Source organism: Oncorhynchus clarkii, chromosome 28 (genome assembly GCF_045791955.1).
Source record: "Oncorhynchus clarkii lewisi isolate Uvic-CL-2024 chromosome 28, UVic_Ocla_1.0, whole genome shotgun sequence".
NCBI lineage: Eukaryota > Metazoa > Chordata > Actinopteri > Salmoniformes > Salmonidae > Oncorhynchus > Oncorhynchus clarkii.
In genome coordinates this window covers 8,977,385-9,000,152 of record NC_092174.1, presented here as the reverse complement: position 1 = coordinate 9,000,152, position 22,768 = coordinate 8,977,385, and the positions used below count along the sequence as shown (strand labels likewise).

General features: G+C 42.6%; 2 protein-coding genes across 4 annotated transcripts in view; one reads left to right on the top strand and one right to left on the bottom strand.

Moving 5' to 3' along the window:
• Window positions 1–283: 283 nt before the first annotated feature.
• Window positions 284–22,768, top strand: part of LOC139387438 (beta-1,3-galactosyltransferase 2-like) — a 34,071-nt gene continuing 11,586 nt past the window's right edge. The window contains exons 1-2 of one of the 3 annotated variants that reach the window (XM_071133615.1): window positions 284–696; window positions 9,347–9,490. The gene's annotated coding sequence lies outside the window, so the exon portion shown is untranslated. Of the gene's footprint in view, window positions 697–9,346; window positions 9,491–20,069; window positions 20,214–22,768 lie in introns of all 3 variants that reach the window. The other 2 variants (XM_071133614.1, XM_071133613.1) reach the window with 2 other exon arrangements.
• Window positions 1,014–22,768, bottom strand: part of LOC139387437 (parafibromin-like) — a 59,832-nt gene continuing 38,077 nt past the window's right edge. Inside the window, exons 12-18 of the mRNA XM_071133611.1 lie at window positions 20,080–20,137; window positions 7,828–7,863; window positions 7,637–7,724; window positions 4,781–4,942; window positions 2,978–3,078; window positions 2,572–2,713; window positions 1,014–2,108 (exon numbers count right to left, since the gene is read on the bottom strand). Coding sequence (XP_070989712.1) covers window positions 2,072–2,108; window positions 2,572–2,713; window positions 2,978–3,078; window positions 4,781–4,942; window positions 7,637–7,724; window positions 7,828–7,863; window positions 20,080–20,137 — 624 coding nt within the window. The 3' untranslated portion in view covers window positions 1,014–2,071. The remainder of the gene's footprint in view (window positions 2,109–2,571; window positions 2,714–2,977; window positions 3,079–4,780; window positions 4,943–7,636; window positions 7,725–7,827; window positions 7,864–20,079; window positions 20,138–22,768) is intronic.

Sequence of the window (22,768 nt, the reverse complement as noted above, 5' to 3'; positions counted from 1 at the left end):
TTTGGTGTGGGGGATAAAATCAACATGCGCGCGTTGGCAGAAGCACCCGCGGTCTGGTCAGCATGTCAGTGTGTGGCAACAGTTAGATATCTAAATCAATGTAAAATGGAATTAAAATTACAAAACTCTAAATTAAAGGGAGAAGGATAGGCTACAACGACCCCGAGCCAACAGGTAGGCAGGCTCCTTTTTAATATTCCCGAATGGAGTTATTTGTAACTGTAGAATGAGAAAGCGAATGCACTGCAGCCTTAATTAACCCTAGCTAGCTAGACCATCTTCGTGAAGGGGGTAGCTGCATCCCAATATGGCGACCGGGTGTGTCGAAATAAGTGGGTGTATGGAAAGCGAATCGGCCCGATTTGTTGGCACTCAAGACCGTTTTGCGTGGCAGATGGACTAGTCAATAACCCGGCGGTCAGTGCTCAATGTTCTAGTTTTGTGCCTGCCGACTCAAAGTTCTTCGTACTGTGTATAATTGATGGTCGTGTCGCCGGTGCGGTGGTAACTACGTGGCCATTTTCTCTCGCATTACTTTATTTCAAGTAGGTTAGAAGCCTACACAATAAATAACTAATATTTATAACAATCTGGACTGTAATACATAGTCTACTACGGCAACAACTGGAGCAGTGCGCTTTACTCCTGCTTGGAAAGTAACGGTAACGGCATGGAAAGTACCTACCCAGAGTGAAAGTAAGTACACGCATACAACGCATGAAGCAACAGTAGCCTAACAGTTACACCTATAATTAACTTTATCAAAAATACGAAAAGATGGTCCTTTTTATAACTGAAAGTGTACAATCGTCCTCTGACTTTACGGAAGAAAAAAACAGCTCAATCAAAAACCGTATGCCTTTACAAGTAGTTTTCCCATCTATCTATCTAGTACCCAGATTTTTTCCTGCTCAGATCATGAGGGCAGGAAAAACTTCAAGTCCAAACAGAAACCCAACTCTGCATGGTAAAGAAAGCCAAAGGAGATTTAAACTGCAACACAGACGATACACTTTCCGTCTACCAACTTTTATTAACCATTTGCATTGTGAACACATCAAATAAAGCAATGTCCATCATTCCTTTCATTTGCACAACACCAACTAAAAATAACTAAAAATCTTTACATCGTCATGTAGTGACCAAAGTGGTGCGCAGTTGCCAAAAAAAAAAGTCGCAAATATTGGAATTTACTGTCGAACATTTGAACCCATCTATCACTGAATCATTAGCTTTGTTATGCATCAAGAATAAGATACCTAGCTTCTTTGATCTTCAAAGTCTGGCTCATATATCATCATATATACATTTGGATCGCATGGCACGTCACTCAGATGCTCCTTGGCTATAAGACTGCATACCTATGCGCTTTCAAACTAGGATTCTGTCCCAAAAACTCTATTCCCTTCATAGAGCACTGTAGTGCACTATTTAGGAAATAGGGTGCCATTTCGAAAGCACTTAGTAAAAAAGTAGAGACAAATGTTCCTATTGTGAGGAAGTAAAAACATCAGAAAATGAAACTGACAGAGGTCTCGTATCCCTTATTGCCAGCAGTGAACCAAAGGGCTTCTTATCCAGCTCATGTTTCACATGGAATTTACAAGATCCATTTCACAAAGGAAATAGTATGGGAAGTTGTTTTCCCCACCTCCATCTATCCATCCCCCTTTCGCTTTCTCTCGCTCTTCAATCTGTCTCCACAGTAAAACGCTATACTGTTAGAAAATATATAGTTTTGGTATATTGTTTTATATTGTACATAGGAACTTGAAAAACATGGGACGCTCCAACCTCCCCTTCCCAATGTCCAGACATACTATATCTGCTGCTTCTATCTATGGAAACCATGAAGACCAGGTAGAAAGTATTTTCCTGAATGACAATCTGAACACGTGGGTCTATTCTGGATCCCCAAAGTGCTGGTGGGGGGGGGGGGGGGGTTGTGGGCCCGTGTGTCTCCTTTCTCTTCTAGTGGTAGTCCTGGTGGGGAGGAGGACGGCTAGGTTTGGGGCGGGAGTTTATAAATGCCTTGACGGGACCTGTGGAGGAAGGAGGCCACGGTCTAGGCTCAGAACCTCAGGTGCGACTTGTGTTTCACCATGTATCTGTAGAGAGAACCGGAAGAGAAGATGGCATGTGGTCAGAAGGAGCTCATGCATTCTACTGTCATCCCATTCAAATATAAATCCCAAATATTTCTATAACCCCAGAGTATATGAAGTTTAAACTTTTACAGAGAATATTATTTAACTCAATGTACAAGAGTGCTAACATTTACATGGAAACATATCTTCCAGGGTTAGGGTCAATTCCATTTCAAATGAGAAAGTAAATCAAATTCCAACACTAGATTTTCCCAATTGAAGAGAATTGGAATTCAGTGCACTTCCAGAATTAATTTTAAATAATACATTTTTTCAGAAATATTTTAAGTAAATTCATTGAAAGGATAGACCAGTATAGAAAGAGGGAAGGGAGAAGGGTTTTCATAACAAGGTATAGGTGGGTTTGGTATCAACCCCATTGCGTCATGAACATACATGTGCACAATGTGCTATCAAAACACACCTGTCGAGGGTCTCCCAGAACTTCAGGAACATGGGCCGGTCGAGATGGCGCTTGTGGTGGCTCAGCTCCAGCACGGTCACGTCCCACTTCTGCACATTGGGGTCCATCTTCTGCTCGTCATACTTCAGATGGAAGGCTCGGACTGCAGGGTCACCACAACCACACACAGTCAATTAGATAGGACCAATACTCGTTTCGAGACATTGGTTGGACAGGTTAGCTCAAATACATTAACATAAGTCCATCTAAAGGGATCACAGGTTAGTAGCCAAAGAACTGTATGGGTAGCACTTTACAGTTTGAAATAACTGGGTAACCATTTACTTGTAACAAGAAAGACATACATACCTTGTCGAAAGTAAAGTGCTACCCCTGTATGTATAAGAGCAAGTGCGAGGAATCTCACTTTTAGCGAAAATGTCCACAGGAGATCCGTCAGGTAGCAGCCAAGGCCAGCCCTTGAACTGCCAGGCAGGGCCTTGCACGAACACGGCCACCACACGATCCCTGCACAAACACAGTCAACATCAACCTCTAGTGTGAAAACAATTCATACAAAATGAGACCGTTTTGCATGTGTGGCACAGTAAAATGGGAGTAAGTTTTGCACAATCTTCACATTGTAAGCCAGATGTAGAGAGGATATATAGTCATTTGTGGCCATGGGTAAGTTGAGGGGCTGGTTGCTCAAGTGGTGTAGCGGTATGTGGATTTGGGTCAAGTACTTTCATTTACAGCCGACCATTACCACAATATCGTGAGGTACTGTCGATCCTGTAGTACTGTTGTGTCTACACACACATGTACAAGAAACATATTGCTCTTTAAGAGCATTCCACACCAGGATTGTGCAACATTTGCCCATTACTCATTTCAAAATTCTTCAAGTTCTGTCAAATTGGTTATTGATCATTGCTAGACAAGCATTTTCAGGTCTTGCCATAGATTTTCAAGTAGATTAAAGTCAAAACTAACTTGGCCTCTCGGGAACATTCACTGTCTTCTTGTTAAGCAACTCCAATGTATATTTGGCCTTGTGTTTTAGGTTATTGCCCTGCTGAAAGGTGAATTTATCTCCCAGTGTCTGGTGGAAAGGAGACCAGGTTTTTCTTTAGGATCTTGCCTGTGCTTAGCTCCATTTCATTTATTTTTCATCCTGAAAAACTCATAACATGTTGCAGCCACCACTATGCTTGAACATATGGAGAGTGGTGCTCAGTAGTATGTTTTATTGGGTTTCCCCAAACATAACTCTTTGTATTCAGGACAAAAAGTTACTGATTTGCCACATTTTTTGCAATATTACTTTAGTGCATTGTTGTAAACAGGATGCATGTTTTTTCAAATTCGGTACAGGCTTCCCTTTCACTGTCAATTAGGTTAGTATTGTGGAGTAACTACAAGGTTGTTTATCCATCCTCGGTTTTCTCCTATCCCAGCCATTTAACTCGTCACAGTTGGCTTCATGGTGAAATCCCTGAGCCGTGTCCTCCTCTACGGAAACAGTTAGCAAGGCTATCTGTATCTTTGTAGTGACTGGGTGTAGAAATACGCCTTCCAAAGTATAATTAATAATGTTACAATGCTCAAAGGGATATTCAATGTCTGTTTTTTTTATCTACCAATAGGTGCACTTCTTTGCGAGGCATTGGAAAACCTCCCTGGTCTTTGTGGTTGAATCTGTGTTTGAAATTCACTGCTCCAATGAGGGACCTTGCAGATAATTGTATGTGTGGGGTACTGAGAGGAGGTAGTCATTCAAAAACATGTTAAATACTATTGCACAGAGTCCATGCAACTAGTTAAGCACAATTTAAACTTGCCATAACAAAGAGGTTGAATACTTATTGACAAGACATTTCAGCTATTAATTTGTATAATACCCCATAATGACAAAGTGGAATTGAGTGTAGGCCAGTGGAAAAAAAACTCAATTTATTCAATTTTAAATTCCAGCTGTAAAAAAATTTGGAAAAAGTCAAGGGGTGTGAATACTTTCTGAAAGCACTGTATTTATGGAAGATCATGAATGTTCATGTATGGTCCTGGAGACTCATCAGTTCTAAGTGAAGTGTATGTATTGAAGATCATAAATGGTTATGGAGTAGGGTCATGTACGGTCCTGGTGACACAGTGGCTGGTCAATGATACGGAGTGGGATGTATGTATCGAAGATGCCAAATGGCCATGTACGGTGGTGGTGACTCACCAGTCCTGCGGAGCTAGTTTGAGGGGCTGGTCAATGACCCTGTAGGGCACGGTGACGCTGAGCGTGGCCCCCCCGGGCTGGATCTGGTCCTTGCGTCTCTGGAGCAGCACCTCGTTGTCCCGCTGGATGCCCTGCTTCTTCTTCTCCTCTGGCGTCACAAACCTCACGGAGAGGGGAGGGAGAAGAGTAATGGCTAATGCATACGATACAAAACCTCCGCCAAGAAAGCATTACTGTTAGCAAGGCAAAATAAAGTATTATGGTGACTATGCAATGTTGTTTTCAACATGATTCTAATATAGGGATTTTTAAGTCCAACACATGTGAAGCTTGTTTTTTAATGAAACGTTTATTGGTACATGTGGATAAATGTTGCAGTCTTGTGTGTGATAGTAACTTCACCTGAAGTGTCCTAATTAATGAAGTGTTATTATTCATTTCCAGCACAGCTATTTTAGCCCAGTCTGAATTGTTCCCACTTGGCTGTCACTCCTTCCCTCCATTTCCTTTCTAGCATACTAGCATACAAAACAAGTCATACAATCTTCTTCTACCCATCAAACTAACTATAGCCTACATACCAAAACAAATTACATCCCCGTAGTTTGTTGTTGCCCGTTTTAAAACTTGGTAACTGCGAGCATGCTAGCCTCTCCACACACAATACAAGACCTACCGTACTCCCCCTATCACATTCACTGTACAGTATAGCCAAGTATATGTATAGATGACATACCAACAACAAAAAAGTGAGCATCCCCCCGTTTTTCACGCTTTATTTGGTCTGTTTACAAATGCAACTCTACACAGAGCCGGGCAGTAGACTGGGTTGGTAGCTAAGGGTCATATTCATTTGGCACTATACCAGAAACTCAGTGAAACAGGGAGGAACTTCCTGGACTTAAGCCAATAATAAACGCTAAGTTTTAAAACACTTCTGGGAATCCCTCACAAAGCATACCAGACTAGGGTTTGGAAAGTCAATGGGAGAAGTGAAAAAGTCTTTAGTTTTTCCAAATCTAAAAAAGGCACAGTCTACCTAGATTTGTGCCATTGTCTTAAAGGCCCAGTGCAGTCAATGTGATTTGGAAAGTATTCAGACCCCTTCCCTTTTCCCAAAATGTGTTACGTTACAGCCTTGTTCTAAAATTGATCAAATAAAAATCCTCTATCCACACACAATACCACATAATTACAAAGCGAAAACAGGCTTTTTTTTGCAAATGTAATAATAAAAAAACGTATGTAAATAAGTATTCAGGCCCTTAGCTATGAGACTCGGGTGCATCCTGTTTCCAATGATCATCCTTGATGTTTCTACAACTTGGAGTCCGCCTGTGGTAAATTCAATTGATTGGACATGATTTGGAAAAGGCATGCACAGATCTGGGAAAGGGTGCTAACAAATGTCTGCAGCATTGAATGTCCAATAAAACATTCTTAAATGGAAGAAATTTGGAACCACCAAGACTCATCCTAAAGCTGGCCACCCGGCCAAACTGAGTAAATGGGGGAAAAGAGCCATGGTCACGGAGGTGACTAATAACCCAATGGTCACTCTGACAGAGCTTCAGAGTTCCTCTGTGGAGATGGGAGAACCTTCCAGAAGGACAACCATCTCTGCAGCACTTCACCAATCAGACCTTTATGGTAGACTGGCCAGATGGAAGCCATGACATAATATAAAACAGATGACCACCCGCTTGGAGTTTGCCAAAAGGCACCTAAAGGACTCCGACCATGAGAAACAAGACGGTTCACCTTCCAACAGGACAACGACACAAAGCACACAGTCAAGACAGAGCATGTGTGGCTTCGGGACAAGTCTCTGAATGTCCTTGAGTGGCCCAGCCAGAGCCCAGACTTGAAACCGATCGAACATCTCTGGAGAGATCTGAAAATAGCTGTGCAGCGACACTCCCCATCCAACCTGACAGCTTGAGATGATCTATAGAGAAAAATGGGAGAAACTCCCCAAATACAGGTGTGCCAAGCTTGTAGCGTCACACCCAAGACGATTTGAGGCTGTAATTGCTGCCAAAGGTGCTTCAACAAAGTACTGAGTAAAGGGTTTGAATACTTATGTAAATGTTATAAGTTTTATTTTTAATACATTAGCATACATTTCTAAAAACCTGGTTTATGCTTTGTCATTATGGGGTATTTTGTGTAGATTGATAAAAACATACAATTTAATCAATTTTAGAATAAGGCTAACAAAATGTGGAAAAAGTCCAGGGGTCTGAATACTTTTAGAACACACTGTATACACAGTAGCAGTCAAAAGTTGACACCTACAAGGGTTTCTCTTTATTTGTATTATTTTCTACATTGTAGAACAATAGAGAAGACCTCAAAACTATGAAATGACACATATGGAATCATAAAAGTGTTAAACAAATCAAAATATATTATATATTTGAGATTCTTCAAAGTAGCCGCCGCCCTTTGCCTTGGATAGCTTTCAACACTCTTGGCATTCTCTAAAAACAGCTGGTGCTTTGCTAGTGACACAGTCAGTGATTTATTTAGAATTCAAGGCACACTTAACCAGCATGGCTACCACAGCATTCTGCAGCGATACGCCATCCCATCTGGTTTGCGCTTAGTGGGACTATCATTTGTTTTTCCAACATGACTATGACCCAACACACCTCCAGGCTGTGCAAAGGCTATTTGACCAAGGAGAGTGATGGAAAGCTGCATCGATGACCTGGCCTCCACAATCACCTGCCCTCAACCCGATTGAGATGGTTTGGGATGAGTTGGACCGCAGAGTGAAGGAAAAGCAGCCAACAAATGCTCAGCAACTAAAGGAAATCCTGGCGCATGCACGTGCACACACAGTCTACTTACTTGAGGTCCTGCAGTAGGTCCTTTGCATTGAGCATGGTGATGAGGGATGTGGTGGCCGCTGGGATGATTACGATGGGAGTCCGAGAGCCTTTAATGAAACGAACACAATGTATATGTTTAGTTAATCTATTACCATTTATCACCATTCATCAATAACACTCGCACACACACACTGTCGTAGCAGTACATACCCTTCTTTTGATTTGGTGGGGGTCTGGCTTGGGAAACTGGAGGAGAAAAATAAACAAGTGACAGAAAGAACCGATATCCCATTATGAGCCATGTGCTGCAAAAAGTATCAAATTTGACAACAGATGAGACACACTGAACAGAGGAAATGACAACTCTGGCCTTTGTCCTGAATTAAGTGAAACGAACAGGCATAAACCAGGTAAAGCTAATGCACTCATGTTCTGATCATTTAAAAAATAAGAAATAAACCTTCAAGGAGTTAGTTTACCTCAGACACGCACAGCTGTAACGATGTCAGTTTGTCTGGTTCCAAGACAAGCTTTAGCCATTGGATCCAATGAGTAGTGGAGCAGCTACTCTTGGTATGTTTTGTATGTTTCACAGAAGCAAAGCGCCTGTCTTTATTGTAGTTAAAACACGGATATCCACAAAGCATCTCTGTCCCGAAATCAGGTCACCCCATCAATATAATCTTATTCATTATAATCTAAAAGGCAAATCTGCTCCTATATGAGCACTCCTACCCAGATCTCATCTAACAGAGCAATGTGTTTGATATGAAGAGCCTTGCGAGCTACAGTAGTTGCAGGCCTAGTGAGACTTCCAAAAATAGATTTGCTGTTTTGTTTTTAACGCTCACATCTCTTTTCAACCGTTTTTCCACCAAGGACACAAAACAGAATTGATCCTACTTTGATTATTAAGAGCTTACTTGACACGAGAGATGAGACACCGTGTTGCATTAATGCAAAAACAAAGAATAAGCAAAAGGGAAAGACATTGAAATTTGGGGTTCACAAATCAATGACAAGAAACACGGTGTCATTAAATAGACATAACACTCCAAAATCGAAATGTGTCAGATAGTCATAACTCAAGTGGTCATCGGAGTCCACAAACTAGGCCATTATTAAAGATGCAGCTATATCCCACAATTCAAAATGAATGGAATAATAGGCACCATGTAACTTCCAGATTTGCTGTGCTTATCTTTTCCATTTTGGGGGGGATTGGAGGCAGCTGGGTCACCTTTTTTTTAGCCGTTTGCAGTCCTCTCATTGGCAGAATTAACATCTTTCAGTTGCGCGGTCTGATGGAGCTGGTCTGCCCGGCTCTCCCACACAGCTCCCAGGCAGTCACTTGTCAATCTTTTGAACTGATGCGAAGCCAGAACACTTGTCTTGTAACTAACCTAAAAACAATGTTTACGCTCTCCTTTTCATGTAGGCTATTTTTGTTTTGATCACATCAGAAGCTCTAGTTTCCCATATGCACTGTTATTCATTCAACTGTGTTGCCGCTCTTGCACCTATTGTGGAAATTGATGTATACTGAGAGAGACTCATTTCTTCATACAATCACCTTTATTTAATATTGATTAATTATTACAATAATGCAGTTGGTCGGCCACACACTAAAAGGTGTTTTGCCGAGAGCTTAACCTTTAATGAAAAAAACAGATCTTATATAGGGGTCCCAAAAATGCGTAGTCATGGCTGCTTCCACCTCCACATGCAGATCGGGGGCACCATCCTGGGGTCACCTGCACCCGGTGCCATTTCCCAGATGCAAGAATGATTGGACACAATATGGGATTGTTCTACTCCGCCAGGCTGTCTATCTCGGGTCACACACATCACATCTACGGAATACCAGCTGTAGGTAAATTGACAGCTCAAGCCCCAGAGGCCCAACTCAGTCCCACAGACACAGATGAGTACTCATAGATATTCTATGCATAAACCGTTTTAAACATAATCTTGCGGTTGCTTATTTCCTAATGGGGGGGCGGGGGGGAAAAATATGCTTTTTGATCAATAATACTTGACATTTTTTGGAAAGCTCAAATTACCCCCTTGATGGTTATGATGGGGAGAAAATCAGAGCTGTAAATGGTTTAACCTGTAACCATGGCTTTAAAGCCAATATGGTTAATTATGGCTGGCATTGGTTACAATCTGCCACAATACCAATGTTGCCAGCCAAGGTATACCAGGAGATAGCCTTGTCCAACTAGACCTACTATCTGAATGTGTACAATGGAAGTTAGAGGTAGACTAAACATTCATTATTTAATAGAAAAAAAAGCACTGACTACCTGACTAAAATGGCTGTGACTAAAACTAGACTAGAATTGTCCAGAGTTTGTCGACTGATAACTAAAACTAAAAGGATGAAATGACTAAAAATGTGACTTAAGACTAAATGGTGTTAAGACTAAAACTAAACAACAAAAAAAGCTGCAAAAATTAACACTACTTTAAAAGCTTGAGTGGCAGAGTGGTCTAAGGCACTGCATCTCAGTGCTATAGGCGTCACTACAGACCCTGGTTTGATTCCAGGCTGTATCACAACCGGCTGTGATTGGGAGTCCCATAGGGTGGCGCACAATTGGCCCAGCGTTGTCCGGGTTAGGGTTTGGCTGGGGTAGGCCCATCATTGTAAATAAGAATTGGATCTTAACTGACTAGCCTAGTCAAATTAAAAATATATATATTTTTTTTAAAGTGGAGTTTCAGTGTTCATTTCTCCAGGCCAGCATTTGTGATGTCTGCTAGTTTATCAAACCAGGCTCATCTATTAATCTACACAAGCAGAGTAGTGGAAATGTGTAACATTCTGCCTGTCAGGCTATCTGTTACGAAATCCCTGCTGGAGACCCTTAGCACACCATCTCGCAGCTTTCTCTTAGGGATACAAACTCTTGCAGTAGCCCCCCTCCCTCAGGAGCTTAGCAGGCTAGGCTATGGGTCGTAAACTGACCCTTCACATCTCTGGCCCTAGCCAAACAGATTGGTTGTCTGGGGCCTTATCACACCATGGGCCCAGCCAATCACAGGCAATTCCCGACTCCACAATTCCTGCCTCTTTCAAGCAGTCACAGAGCAACAGCTGGACTCATATCTCTGGACTTGTGGAATTGTGTGTGTGCAAAGTGAGTTGTGACATTTGTATATTGTTCTTCGTAGTTAGCTGTTACCATTGGTGTATGATGCCTTTGTGTAGAGCTATTTAATAATACCTGTATGTGCAGGTAGCATATCAATATTCAAAATCAGTCCTTCCTTTGTTAATAGCCTTGTTGCTCTACTTGTGCTATCAGTTACTGTATTGTGTACAGTGCATTCATTACCTCTGTTTCTTTTGTTTCAGAAACACTACCTTTCCATGTACATTTAATCCGTGTGTGTGTCAAAGTACCCTTGCCTGTGTAACTGAGGTTGCCCTATTCACCTCTAACTGGGGGAGGTGCTAGTGGGTCACAGATCAGCCCAAACGGAGATTCGCTCTTTCACGATCGCTCACAACGTGGACGCACACTACATGCACAGGGCATTGTCATACTGAAACAGGAAAGGGTCTTCCACAAACTGTTGCCACAAAGTTGGAAGCACAGAATCGTTTGGAATGCCATAGTATGCTGTAGCATTCAGATTCCCCTTCACTGGAACTATGGGGCCTAGCCCAAAGCATGAAAAACAGCCCCAGACCATTATTCCTTCTCCACTAAACTTTACAGTTGGTAGTATACATTGGGACAGGTACCGTTCTCCCGGCATCCTCAAAACACAGATTTGTCCGTCGGACTGCCAGATGGTGAAGCGTGATTCATCACTCCAAAAGAACGTGTTTCCACTGCTCCAGGGTCAAATGGTGGCGAGCATGACACCACTCTACCAGTTGGCATTGCGCATGGTGATCTAAGGCTTGTGTGTGGCTGCTTGGCCATAGCAACCCATTTCATGAAGCTCCTGACAAACAGTTCTTGTAATGAAGTTGCTTCCAGAGGCAGTGTTGCAACCGAGGACATAATTTTTGCGTACTGCGCGCTTCAGCACTCGCCGGTCCAGTTCTGTGATCTTGTGTGGCCTACCACGTCGCGGCTGAGCAGTTATTGTGAAGTGGAAACGTCTACAAGCAACAGCACTTAGTTGTCCAGGGAAGCGCTAGCAGGGCAGAAATTTGACGAACTGATATGTGGAAAGGTGGCATCCTATGACGGTGCCACGTTGAAAGTCACTGAGCTCTTCAGTAAGGCCATTCTACTGCCAAAGTGTGTCTATGGAGATTGCAGACTGTGTGCTCGATTTTAAACACTTGCCAGCAACGAATCCACAAATTTGAAGGGGTGTCCACATACTTTTGTATATTTAGTGCATGTCACACAAAAACACACCCCTAAACACACACACACACACACAGAGAGAATGTGACTTCTCTACACAGCCATAGAGATGCCGAATAACAGAAGGGGATAGCAAAACAAACGTGATTCGTCACGCTGCACAAAGACCGGGGAAGGAGTGACCTTCAGCTCTGGACCTCATGTTCTTTTCATTTCCACGATAACTGCCATGTGTGGGAACAATGACGGACGCTTGATGGCAGCTGCTAAACACTTGTCTGACCGCGTTCCGTGTAGGATGCCGATCACAGAATTGACAGGACGTTTATAACGTTGGCGTTTGGCAGCTCTCCTTTCATGAACAATTCCATATACGCATCTAGATCCATAGCCTCCGATACGTTTTAGTGTGATTTGATTTGGGGAACGAATTCATGTGATTTGGTTTATTACTATCTGCTGCTGATGGTATGACTTCTCAAAGTAGAGTGTGTGTGTGTGTGTGTGTGTGTGTAGGCATTAGGGGTGGGGGCAATTTATACTTTTACTCCCCCCACTTATCTGAAACCGCCATCACCCACTGATTAACTTGTCATTTTTGCAGATCAAATGTTGTTGAGCTACTACTGTCAATATTCATCTTTAGAAATTAGCATGACATTTAGCCAATGTATATATTTGAGCTTCGAATTATTGCAGTCAAAACAGGGTGTGAGAGAGTGCACCTCAAGGCTTAAAGAGATTCATAGACAGAACTCTGCAGGGGAGTGAACGAGATAAGAAACAAGTCAGACATACCACTATAAAGCAACTTGGGGAGTGGAAGCTTACTGCTGAGCCCTTAGAAAACACTGGAACTATATTTCGCTCCTGCAAGTTTGTATAACTGTATATGCATGGGCTTGGTCTCATGAGTAGGTGTTGATGTAGGCAGTTACATCACTATGGGCAAGCATAAAAAAAGCAACTTGGACTTTTCCTATTTTGCAGAACTCGGGAGAGACATCTTTGACTTCTGTCTACAGCTGTATTGATTAAAACTGATATGATTTACAAGTGCACATTTTGAGTATTCATTATTAAATAGAAGCCCAAGAAAAGAAGCACAACAGTGGCTAGCTTCACAACACATAACCCGGTCCGGTCGAGCCTCACTAGCCAGCAACTTATAATGTTAGCTTTGGGCAACAGGGTTAAGCAGCTGGCTAGCCATTTGTTTTCATAAACTGATGTTCAATAGGCGAACAACAAGTTGCACCTAGCTAATACTTAATCACAAGGATTCCTAAATCATTGCTAAGAATAATGAAAATGACTGCAGTTTCTACTGGTCATTGTTTTCAGGCTGGTTGTATTAGTGCTTGCTTGGTACCAAGCTAAAGCTAGCTACCCCAGAAGCTGCAGTCAAAACAAACAATGCTTTATTACTAACACGGTATTGTAAACACAATTCGTTTGCACCACTTTGACAGTGCTACTGTATCTTTTTTGACACGCAATGAGCCAAACGGCGTTCCATTGTATGTATGTCGTGAAGCTAATAATAGTGACGCTATTACTGTGTAACTCCGGAAGGGTAACATCTGAAAAATAGCGCACTTGGTAGTGTGTACTTGTGCTCGACCAGTCGGCGAAAGCCAACATCACACACGACAGAGAACGGTTGATTGCCCTTAACAATGAATTCCATTCACCTTTGAGTTGTCTCGCTAAAATGTTCTTACTCTTTCAAATGACTGCTTGATCCACACAGACGACATTGTGGGCTTGGTTAGGAATGCTGTGTTGCACGTGAAGCGCAAAATCTTTCTTGTCATTATTACGTCATGTACCCACGTTATATAGGTATGCACGTTAGCTTTGACATCAGTTTTTAACATCGCCGGTAAACTAGATATTGGCCGATACCGATGTTAGCATTTTTAGCTAATATTAGCCGATTCCGACATGTTCACCGATATATCGTGCATCTCTAGTTTAGGAATCCCCAACTATTTGCACCCACAATTTTTTGGGGACATAAGACGGAGAATCAAGAAATCAGCGCCAAGTGGTTAACATTTTGGATATCTTTTCCCAAGTATTCCAACGCATAGAGAGAATAAAAATAAAATCAAAATTGGTCTACCAGCCACTGTTGTAGGTAGAAAATAAAAATCTACCAGCCGCCCAGATTCTTTTCAACAAAAACATAAAGCACAACATGCCTGGTCCCAAATTTCATGAGCTGAAATAAGACACCAGAAATGTTCCATGCACAAAAAACCTGTTTCTCTAAGACTTTGTCCACAAATTAGTTTACATCCCTGTTAGTGAGCATTTCTCCTTTGTCAAGATAATCCATCCATCTGACAGGTGTTGCATATTAAGAAGCTGATTAAACACCATGATCATTACACAGGTGCACCTTGTGCTGGGGACAATAGGAGGCCACTAAAATGCTGTTATGCCACAAATGTCAAGTTTTGAGGGAGCGTGCAATTGGCATGCTGACTTCAGGAAGTCTACCAGGCATGTACCAGGCAGATGGTGTTGTGTGAGCGAGCAGTTTTCTGTTATCAACGTTGTGAACAGAGTGCCTCATGGTGGCGGTGGGGTTATAGTATGGGCAGGCATAAGCTACGGACAACATACACAATTGCATTTTATCGATGGCAATTTGAATGCACAGAGATACCGTGACGAGATCCTGAGGCCAATTGTCGTACAATTCATCCAACCGCCATTTCCTTATGTTTCAGCATTATAAAGCACGACCCCATGTCGCAAGAAACTGTACACAATTTCTGAAAGCCGAAAATGTGCAAGTTTTTCCATGGCCTGCATATTCCGACATGTGTCCCATATATGCTCAATGGGAGACTCTGGATCGATGTGTTCCAGTTCCCGCCAATATCCAGCAACTCTATGCAAAGGAGATGTCGCACTGCATGAGGCAAATGGTGGTCAAAGTATTCAGACCCCTTGACTCTTTCCACATTTTGTTACATTACAGCCTTGTTCTAAAATGGATTTAGTTAACTTCGAGGGTAGGGGGCAGCATTGGGAATTTTGGATGAAAAGCGTGCCCAAATTAAACTACTACTCAGCCATAAAAGCCAGAATATGCATATAATTAGTATATTTGGATAGAAAACACTGCAGTTTCTAAAACTGTTTGAATGATGTATGCGAGTATAACAGAACTCATATGGCAGGCAAAAACCTGAGAAAAATCCAACCAGGAAGTGAGAAATGAGGTTTGTAGTTTTACAACTCATTGCCTATCGAATATACAGTATCTATGGGGTCATATTGCACTTGCTAAGGCTTCCACTAGATGTCAACCGTCTTTAGAACCTTGTTTGAGGCTTCTACTGTGAAGTTGGGGCGAATGAGAGGGGATTGAGTAAGGTCTCTCCCAGAGTGCCATGAGCTGACGCGAGTTAGCTTGCGTTCCAGTGCAATTCTAAAGATAAAGGAATTCTTCGATTGGAACATTGGAGATTTATGTTAAAAACATCCTAAAGATTGATTCTATACATCGTTTGACATGTTTCTACGGACTGTAACGGAACTTTTTGACTTTGTCTGCACCTAGTGATCGGGCCTCATGAATTTTGATGACTGTGCTAAACGCGCAAACAAAAAAAGGGGGTATTTGGACATAAATGGATTTTATCGAACAAATCAAACATTTATTGTGGACCTGGGATTCCTGGGAGTGCATTCTGATGAAGATCAAAGGTAAGTGAATATTTAGAATGCTATTTCTGACTTCTGTTGACTACACAACATGGCGGATATCTGTTTGGGTTGTTTTGGTCTGAGCACTGTACTCAGATTATTGCATGGTGTGCTTTTTCCGTAAAGTCTTTGAAATCTGACACAGCAGTTGCATCGAAAATGCCATGCATAGCAGTTGTATCTTTTAGCAATGTTTATTATGGATATTTCTGTAAATTGATGTGGCTCTGCAAAATCACCAGATGTTTTGGAACTACTGAACATAATGTGCCAATGTAAACTCAGATTTTGATATAAATATGAACTTTACCGAACAAAACATACATGTATTGTGTAACATGAAGTCCTATGAGTGTCATCTGATGAAGATCAAAGGTTAATGATTAATTCTCTCTCCATTTCTGACTCCTCTATTTGGCTGGAAAAGTGGCTGTGGTTCTGTATTATTTTTTTTACACACAATACCCAAAAACAGTTTAGAAATTTCCGCAAATGTGTTTAAGAACAGAAATACCCTATTTACATAAATATTCAGACCCTTGGCTATGAGACTCAAAATTTAGCTCATGTGCATCCTGTTTCAATTGATCATACCTGGGATGTTGGCTCCAATCAAATTGTAGGAACCTGTGGTAAATTCAATTGATTGGACATTATCTGGACAGGCACACACCTGTCTATATAAAGGTCCCACAGTGTATGTCAGAGCAAAAACCAAGCCATAAGGTCAAAGGAATTGTCCGTAGAGCTCCGAGACAGGATTGTGTCGAGGCACAGATCTAGGGAAGGGTACCAACAATTTCTGGTGCATTGAAGATCCCCAAGAACACAGTGGCCTCCATTTTTAAGTAGAAGAAGTTTGGAACCACCAAGACTCTTCTCCTAGAGCTGGCCGCCTGGCAAAACTGAAGTTTGAATCGGGGGAGAAGGGCCTTGGTCAAGTAGGTGACCAAGAACCCATGGTCACTCTGGCAGAGCTCCAGAGTTCCTCTGTGGAAATGCGAGAACCTACCTAAAGGACAACCATCACTGCAGCACTCCACCAATCAGGCCTTTATGGTAGGGTGGTCGGATGGAAGCCTCTCCTCAGTAAAAGGCACATGACAGCTCGCTTGGAGTTTGCCAAAAGGCACCTAAAAGACTCGCAGACCATGACAGAAGATTCTCTGGTCTGATATAACCAAGATTGAACTCTTTGGCCTGAATGCCAAGCGCCACATGTGGAGGAAACCTGGAACCATCCCGTCGGTGAAGCATGGCGGTGGCAGCGTCATGCTGTGGTTGTTATTCACCGGCAGGGACTGGGCGACTAGTCAGGATCGAGGCAAAGATGAATGGAGCAAAGTACAGAGAGAGCCTTGATAACCTGCACCAGAGCTGGGGCGAAGCACACAGCCAAGACAACACAGGAATGGCTTCGGGACAAGTCTCTGAATGTCCTTGAGTGGCCCATCCAGAGCCCGATAAAAATCTCTGGAGACCTGAAAATAGCTGTGCAGCGACGCTCCCCATCCAACCTGACATAGCTTGAGAGGATCTACAGAGAAGAATGGGAGAAACTCCCCAAATACAGGTGTGCCAAGCTTGTAGCTTCATACCTAAGAAGACTCTAGGCTGTTATCGCTGCCAAAGGTGCTTCAACAAAGTACTGATTAAAGGGTCTGGATACTTCTGTAAATGTGATTTAAGTTTTTTATTAATCATTTGCAAACATTTCTAAAAACTTGTTTTTGCATTGTCATTACAGGGTAGTGTGTGTATTTATTAGGGGGAAACGATTTAATCCATTTTAGAATAAGGCTGTAACGTAACAAAATGTGAAAAAAGTCAAGGGGTCTGTATGCACTATAATATGAATTGTAACTCAGTAAACTCTTTTAAATTGTTTTCAAATTGTTGTTCAGTGTAAAACAAAAAATCTATTATTAAGTAGTAATATGGTATAGTGGCTCACTTTGTAGATATTCAAGTAAATAATGCTAATTTTTATGCCCCCCAGAAAATAATCTATGAATGAACTTCACTTATTGCACACAGCTTCCCTGCCAGGCAGTGTTGCTGCGTGAGGTGGGATATAAGATTCGTATTTCTTTGTGCAATTAGCTGCTATGAAACAAAACCACATAAATAGTTTGTAAAGAGATACTGCAGCATTTTTCTAACTCACATGTGCTCATATTTGACTTTTGATTATTTTTATTCACAAATGTAATGCTCGCACTGTAGCCTTGCAAATTGACCACCCGCCAATGTGGCTGGTGAAATAGGAAGTCTTACCCGCCAATACCTAAATTGACCCGCATTTGGCAGGTGTTAATTTTATTTCCCATTACTGATGCATGTTTAATATGGATCGGTTTGGGCACCCAGGACAGATGCTTATTTGGACGGATGCTTATCTGTGAATCTTACCATCCCTTACGTTTGGCTTAGGTCACAACCTTGAAGCAACATCAGTTGTCCCGAGAAAGACTTAGAAAGTGTTTCAAACGGCAGGAACATGTTGTAGTAGTACATAGAAAGCTGTCTCATTGTACAGTCGTGGCCAAAAGTTGAGAATGACACAAATATAATTTCACAAAGTCTGCTGCCTCGGTGTCTTTAGATATTTTTGTCAGATGTTACTATGGAATACTGAAGTATAATTACAAGCATTTCATAAGTGTCAAAGGCTTTTATTGACAATTACATGAAGTTGATGCAAAGAGTCAATATTTGCAGTGTTGACCCTTCTTTTCCCAAGACCTCTGCAATCTGCCCTGGCATGCTGTCAATTAACTTCTGGGCCACATCCTGACTGATGGCAGCCCATTCTTGCATAATCAATACTTGGGAGTTTTTCAGAATTTGTGGGTTTTTGTTTGTCCACCTGCCTCTGGAGGATTGCCCACAAATTGTCAATGGGATTAAGGTCTGTGGAGTTTCCTGGCCATGGACCCAAAATATCGATGTTTTGTTCCCCGAGGAACTTAATTATCACTTTTGCCTTATGGCAAGGTGCTCCATCATGCTGGAAAAGGCATTGTTCGTCACCAAACTGCTGGTTGGGAGAAGTTGCTCTCGGAGGATGTGTTGGTACCATTCTTTATTCATGGCTGTGTTCTTAGGCAGAATTGTGAGTGAGCCCACTCCCTTGGCTGCGAAGCAAACCCACACATGAATGGTCTCAGGATGCTTTACTGTTGGCATGACACAGGACTGATGGTAGTGCTCACCTTTTCTTCTGGCAAGCTTTTTTCCGGATGCCCCAAACAATTGGAAAGGGGATTCAGAGAAAATTACTTTACCCCAGTCCTCAGCAGTCCAATCCCTGTACCTTTTGCAGAATATCAGTCTGTCCCTGATGTTTTTCCTGGAGAGAAGTGGCTTCTTTGCTGCCCTTCTTGACACCAGGCCATCCTCCAAAAGTCTTTGCCTCACTGTGCATGCAGAAGCACTCACACCTGCCTGCTGCATTCCTGAGCAAGCTCTGTACTGGTGGTGCCCCGATCCCGCAGCTGAATCAACTTTAGGAGACGGTCCTGGCGCTTGCTGGCCTTTTTGGGGCGCCCTGAAGCCTTCTTCACAACAATTGAACTGCTCTCCTTGAAGTTCTTGATGATCCAATAAATTGCTGATTTAGGTGCAATCTTACTGGCAGCAATATCCTTGCCTGTGAAGCCCTTTTCGTGCAAAGTAATGATGACGGCACGTGTTTCCTTCCAGGTAACCATGGTTGACAGAGGAAGAACAATGATTCTAAGCACCTTTTGAAGCTTCCAGTCTGTTATTCGAACTCAATCAGCATGACAGAGTGATCTCCAGCCCTGTCCTTGTCAACATTCACACCTGTGTTAACGAGAGAATCACTGACATGATGTCAGCTGGTCCTTTTGTGGCAGGGCTGAAATGCAGTGGAAATGTTTTTGGGGGATTCAGTTCATTTGCATGGCAAAGAGGGACTTTGCAATTATAATTGCAATTCATCTGATCACTCTTCATAACATTCTGGAGTATATGCAAATTGCCATCCTACAAACTGAGGCAGCAGACTTTGTGAAAATGAATGTGTCATTCTCAACTTTTGGCCACGACTGTAGAATCAACCACTAATTCTAGTCCTTGAGAGTAACAGGGTCTGCAGGCCTGCCCATTAAAAACACACGAGATTCAACCAATAAAGGTCTTGAATCAGGTGTTTGAGTACTGTGCTGTAATGAAACCATGCACACCGCGGGGGGTTCAACATGACGTGCAGAGTTTTATTGCAACCCAGCTCTAAAAGTTACTTTTTGGGCCAGGGTTGGTGGTGACTGCTGATACAAGGGTTTTGAATGACTGGGAAAGCTGTGTCTACAAAAGGCCTACATTAACACAATGTTTTCATGTCACCTGCTTTGGTGGTGACAGATATACATACCTGGTCTGGGAACGGGCTGCAGTGCTGGTGTCTGGGCCTTCCTGGCAGATGCTCCCTCCTGAAACACAAACAAAAACACAACGGTCAACCTACAGCCTGATGAATGAAAAGCCAACCCTACATATTGGCATAGGGTAAGCAAGTTCATCCAACTCGAACTCGTCTACAACATATTTACAATGTATTTGGAAAGTATTCAGACCTAGACTTTTTCCATATTTTGTTACGTTACAGCCTTATTCTAAATTGATTAAATCGTTTTCCCCCTCATTAATCTACACACAATACCCCATAATGACAAAGAAAAAACGTGTTTAGAAATGTTAGCAAATTTAATATCACATTTACATAAGTATTCAGACCCTTTACTCAGTACTTTGTTGAAACACCTTTAACCTGTTGAGTGTAGGGGGCAGTATTTAGATTTTTGGATGAAAAACGTACCCAAATTTAACTGCCTATTTCTCAGGCCCAGAATCTAGAATATGCATATAATTGTCAGATTAGGATAGAAAACTCTAAAGTTTCCAAAACTGTCAAAATATTGTCTGTGAGTATAACAGAACTGATATTGCAGACGAAAACCTGAGGAAAATTCAACCAGGAAGTGGCCTCTATTTTGAAAGCTCCATGTTCCTTTGAATGCCTTCCCTCCATTTAAAGGGATATCAACCATATTCATTTTCCTATGGCTTACCCATGTTGTGAACAGTCTTTAGACATAGTTTCAGGCTTTTATTTTGAAAAATGAGCGAGAAAGATCACATCGCGTCAGTGTATAGCTGGGTGTCCCCAGAGTTTTTGGCTGTGTATTTGGAATTTTCATCTGCGATGTCGTGACCGTTCATGCCTGTGGATTTCTGAACATAACGCGCCAAACAAATGGAGGTATTTTGGATATAAAAATACATTTTATGGAACAAAAGGAACATTTGTGTAACTGGGAGTCTCGTGAGTGTAAACATCCGAAGATCAAAGGTAAGCGATTTAATTTATTGCTTTTCTGACTTTCGTGACCAATCTACTTGGCGGCTAGCTGTTTGTAATACACTGCTCTAAAATAACACATCCTAGATCTGAATGAATGAAATATTCTTATTAAATACTTTTTTCTTTACATAGTTGAATGTGCTGACAACAAAATCACACAAAAATCAATGGAAATCAAATTTATCAACCCATGGAGGTCTGGATTTGGAGTGACACTCAAAATTAAAGTGTAAAACCACACTACAGGCTGATCCAACTTTGATGTAAAATCCTTAAAACAAGTCAAAATGAGGCTCAGTAGTGTGTGTGGCCTCCACGTGCCTGTATGACCTCCCTACAACGCCTGGGCATGCTCCTGATGAGGTGGCGGATGGTCTCCTGAGGGATCTCCTCCCAGACCTGGACTAAAAGCATCCGCCAACTCCTGGACAGTCTGTGGTGCAACGTGGCGTTGGTGGATGGAGCGAGACATGATGTCCCAGATGTGCTCAATTGGATTCAGGTCTGGGGAACGGGCGGGCCAGTCCATAGCATCAATGCCTTCCTCTTGTAGGAGCTGCTGACACACTCCAGCCACATGAGGTCTAGCATTGTCTTGCATTAGGATGAACCCAGGGCCAACCGCACCAGCATATGGTCTCACAAGGGGTCGGAGGATCTCATCTCGGTACCTAATGGCAGTCAAGCTACCTCTGGCGAGCACATGGAGGGCTGTGCGGCCCCCCAAAGAAATGCCACCCCACACCATGACTGACCCACCGCCAAACCGGTCATGCTGGAGGATGTTGCAGGCAGCAGAACGTTCTCCACGGCGTCTCCAGACTTTCACGTATGTCACATGTGCTCAGTGTGAACCTGCTTTCATCTGTGAAGAGCACAGGGCGCCAGTGGCGAATTTGCCAATCTTGGTGTTCTCTGGCAAATGCCAAACGTCCTGCACGGTGTTGGGCTGTAAGCACAACCCCCACCTGTGGACGTCGGGCCCTCATTACCACCCTCATGGGTGTCTGTTTCTGACCGTTTGAGCAGACACATTTGTGGCCTGCTGGAGGTCATTTTGCATGGCTATGGCAGTGCTCCTCCTGCTCCTCCTTGCACAAAGGCTGAGGTAGCGGTCCTGCTGCTGGGTTGTTGCCCTCCTACGGCCTCCTCCACGTCTCTTGATGTACTGGCCTGTCTCCTGGTAGCGCCTCCATGCTCTGGACACTACGCTGACAGACACAGCAAACCTTCTTGCCACAGCTCGCATTGATGTCCCATTCTGGATGAGCTGCACTACCTGAGCCACTTGTGTGGGTTGTAGACTCCGTCTCATGCTACCACTAGAGTGAAAGCACCGCCAGCATTCAAAAAGTGGCCAAAACATCAGCCAGGAAGCATAGGAACTGAGAAGTGGTCTGTGGTCACCACCTGCAGGACCACTCCTTTATTGGGAGTGTCTTGCTAATTGCCTATAATTTCCACCTGTTGTCTATTCCATTTGCACAACAGCATGTGAAATGTATTGTCAATCAGTGTTGCTTCCTAAGTGGACAGTTTGATTTCACAGAAGTGTGATTGACTTGGAGTTACATTGTGTTGTTTTTTTTTGAGCAGTGTATTTTGTCTACTGAGAGAGATGTTCTTACATAAACGCTTGGATAGCTTTCGCCGAAAAGCTTTATTGAAATCTGACATGCCAGGTGGATTAACAACAAGC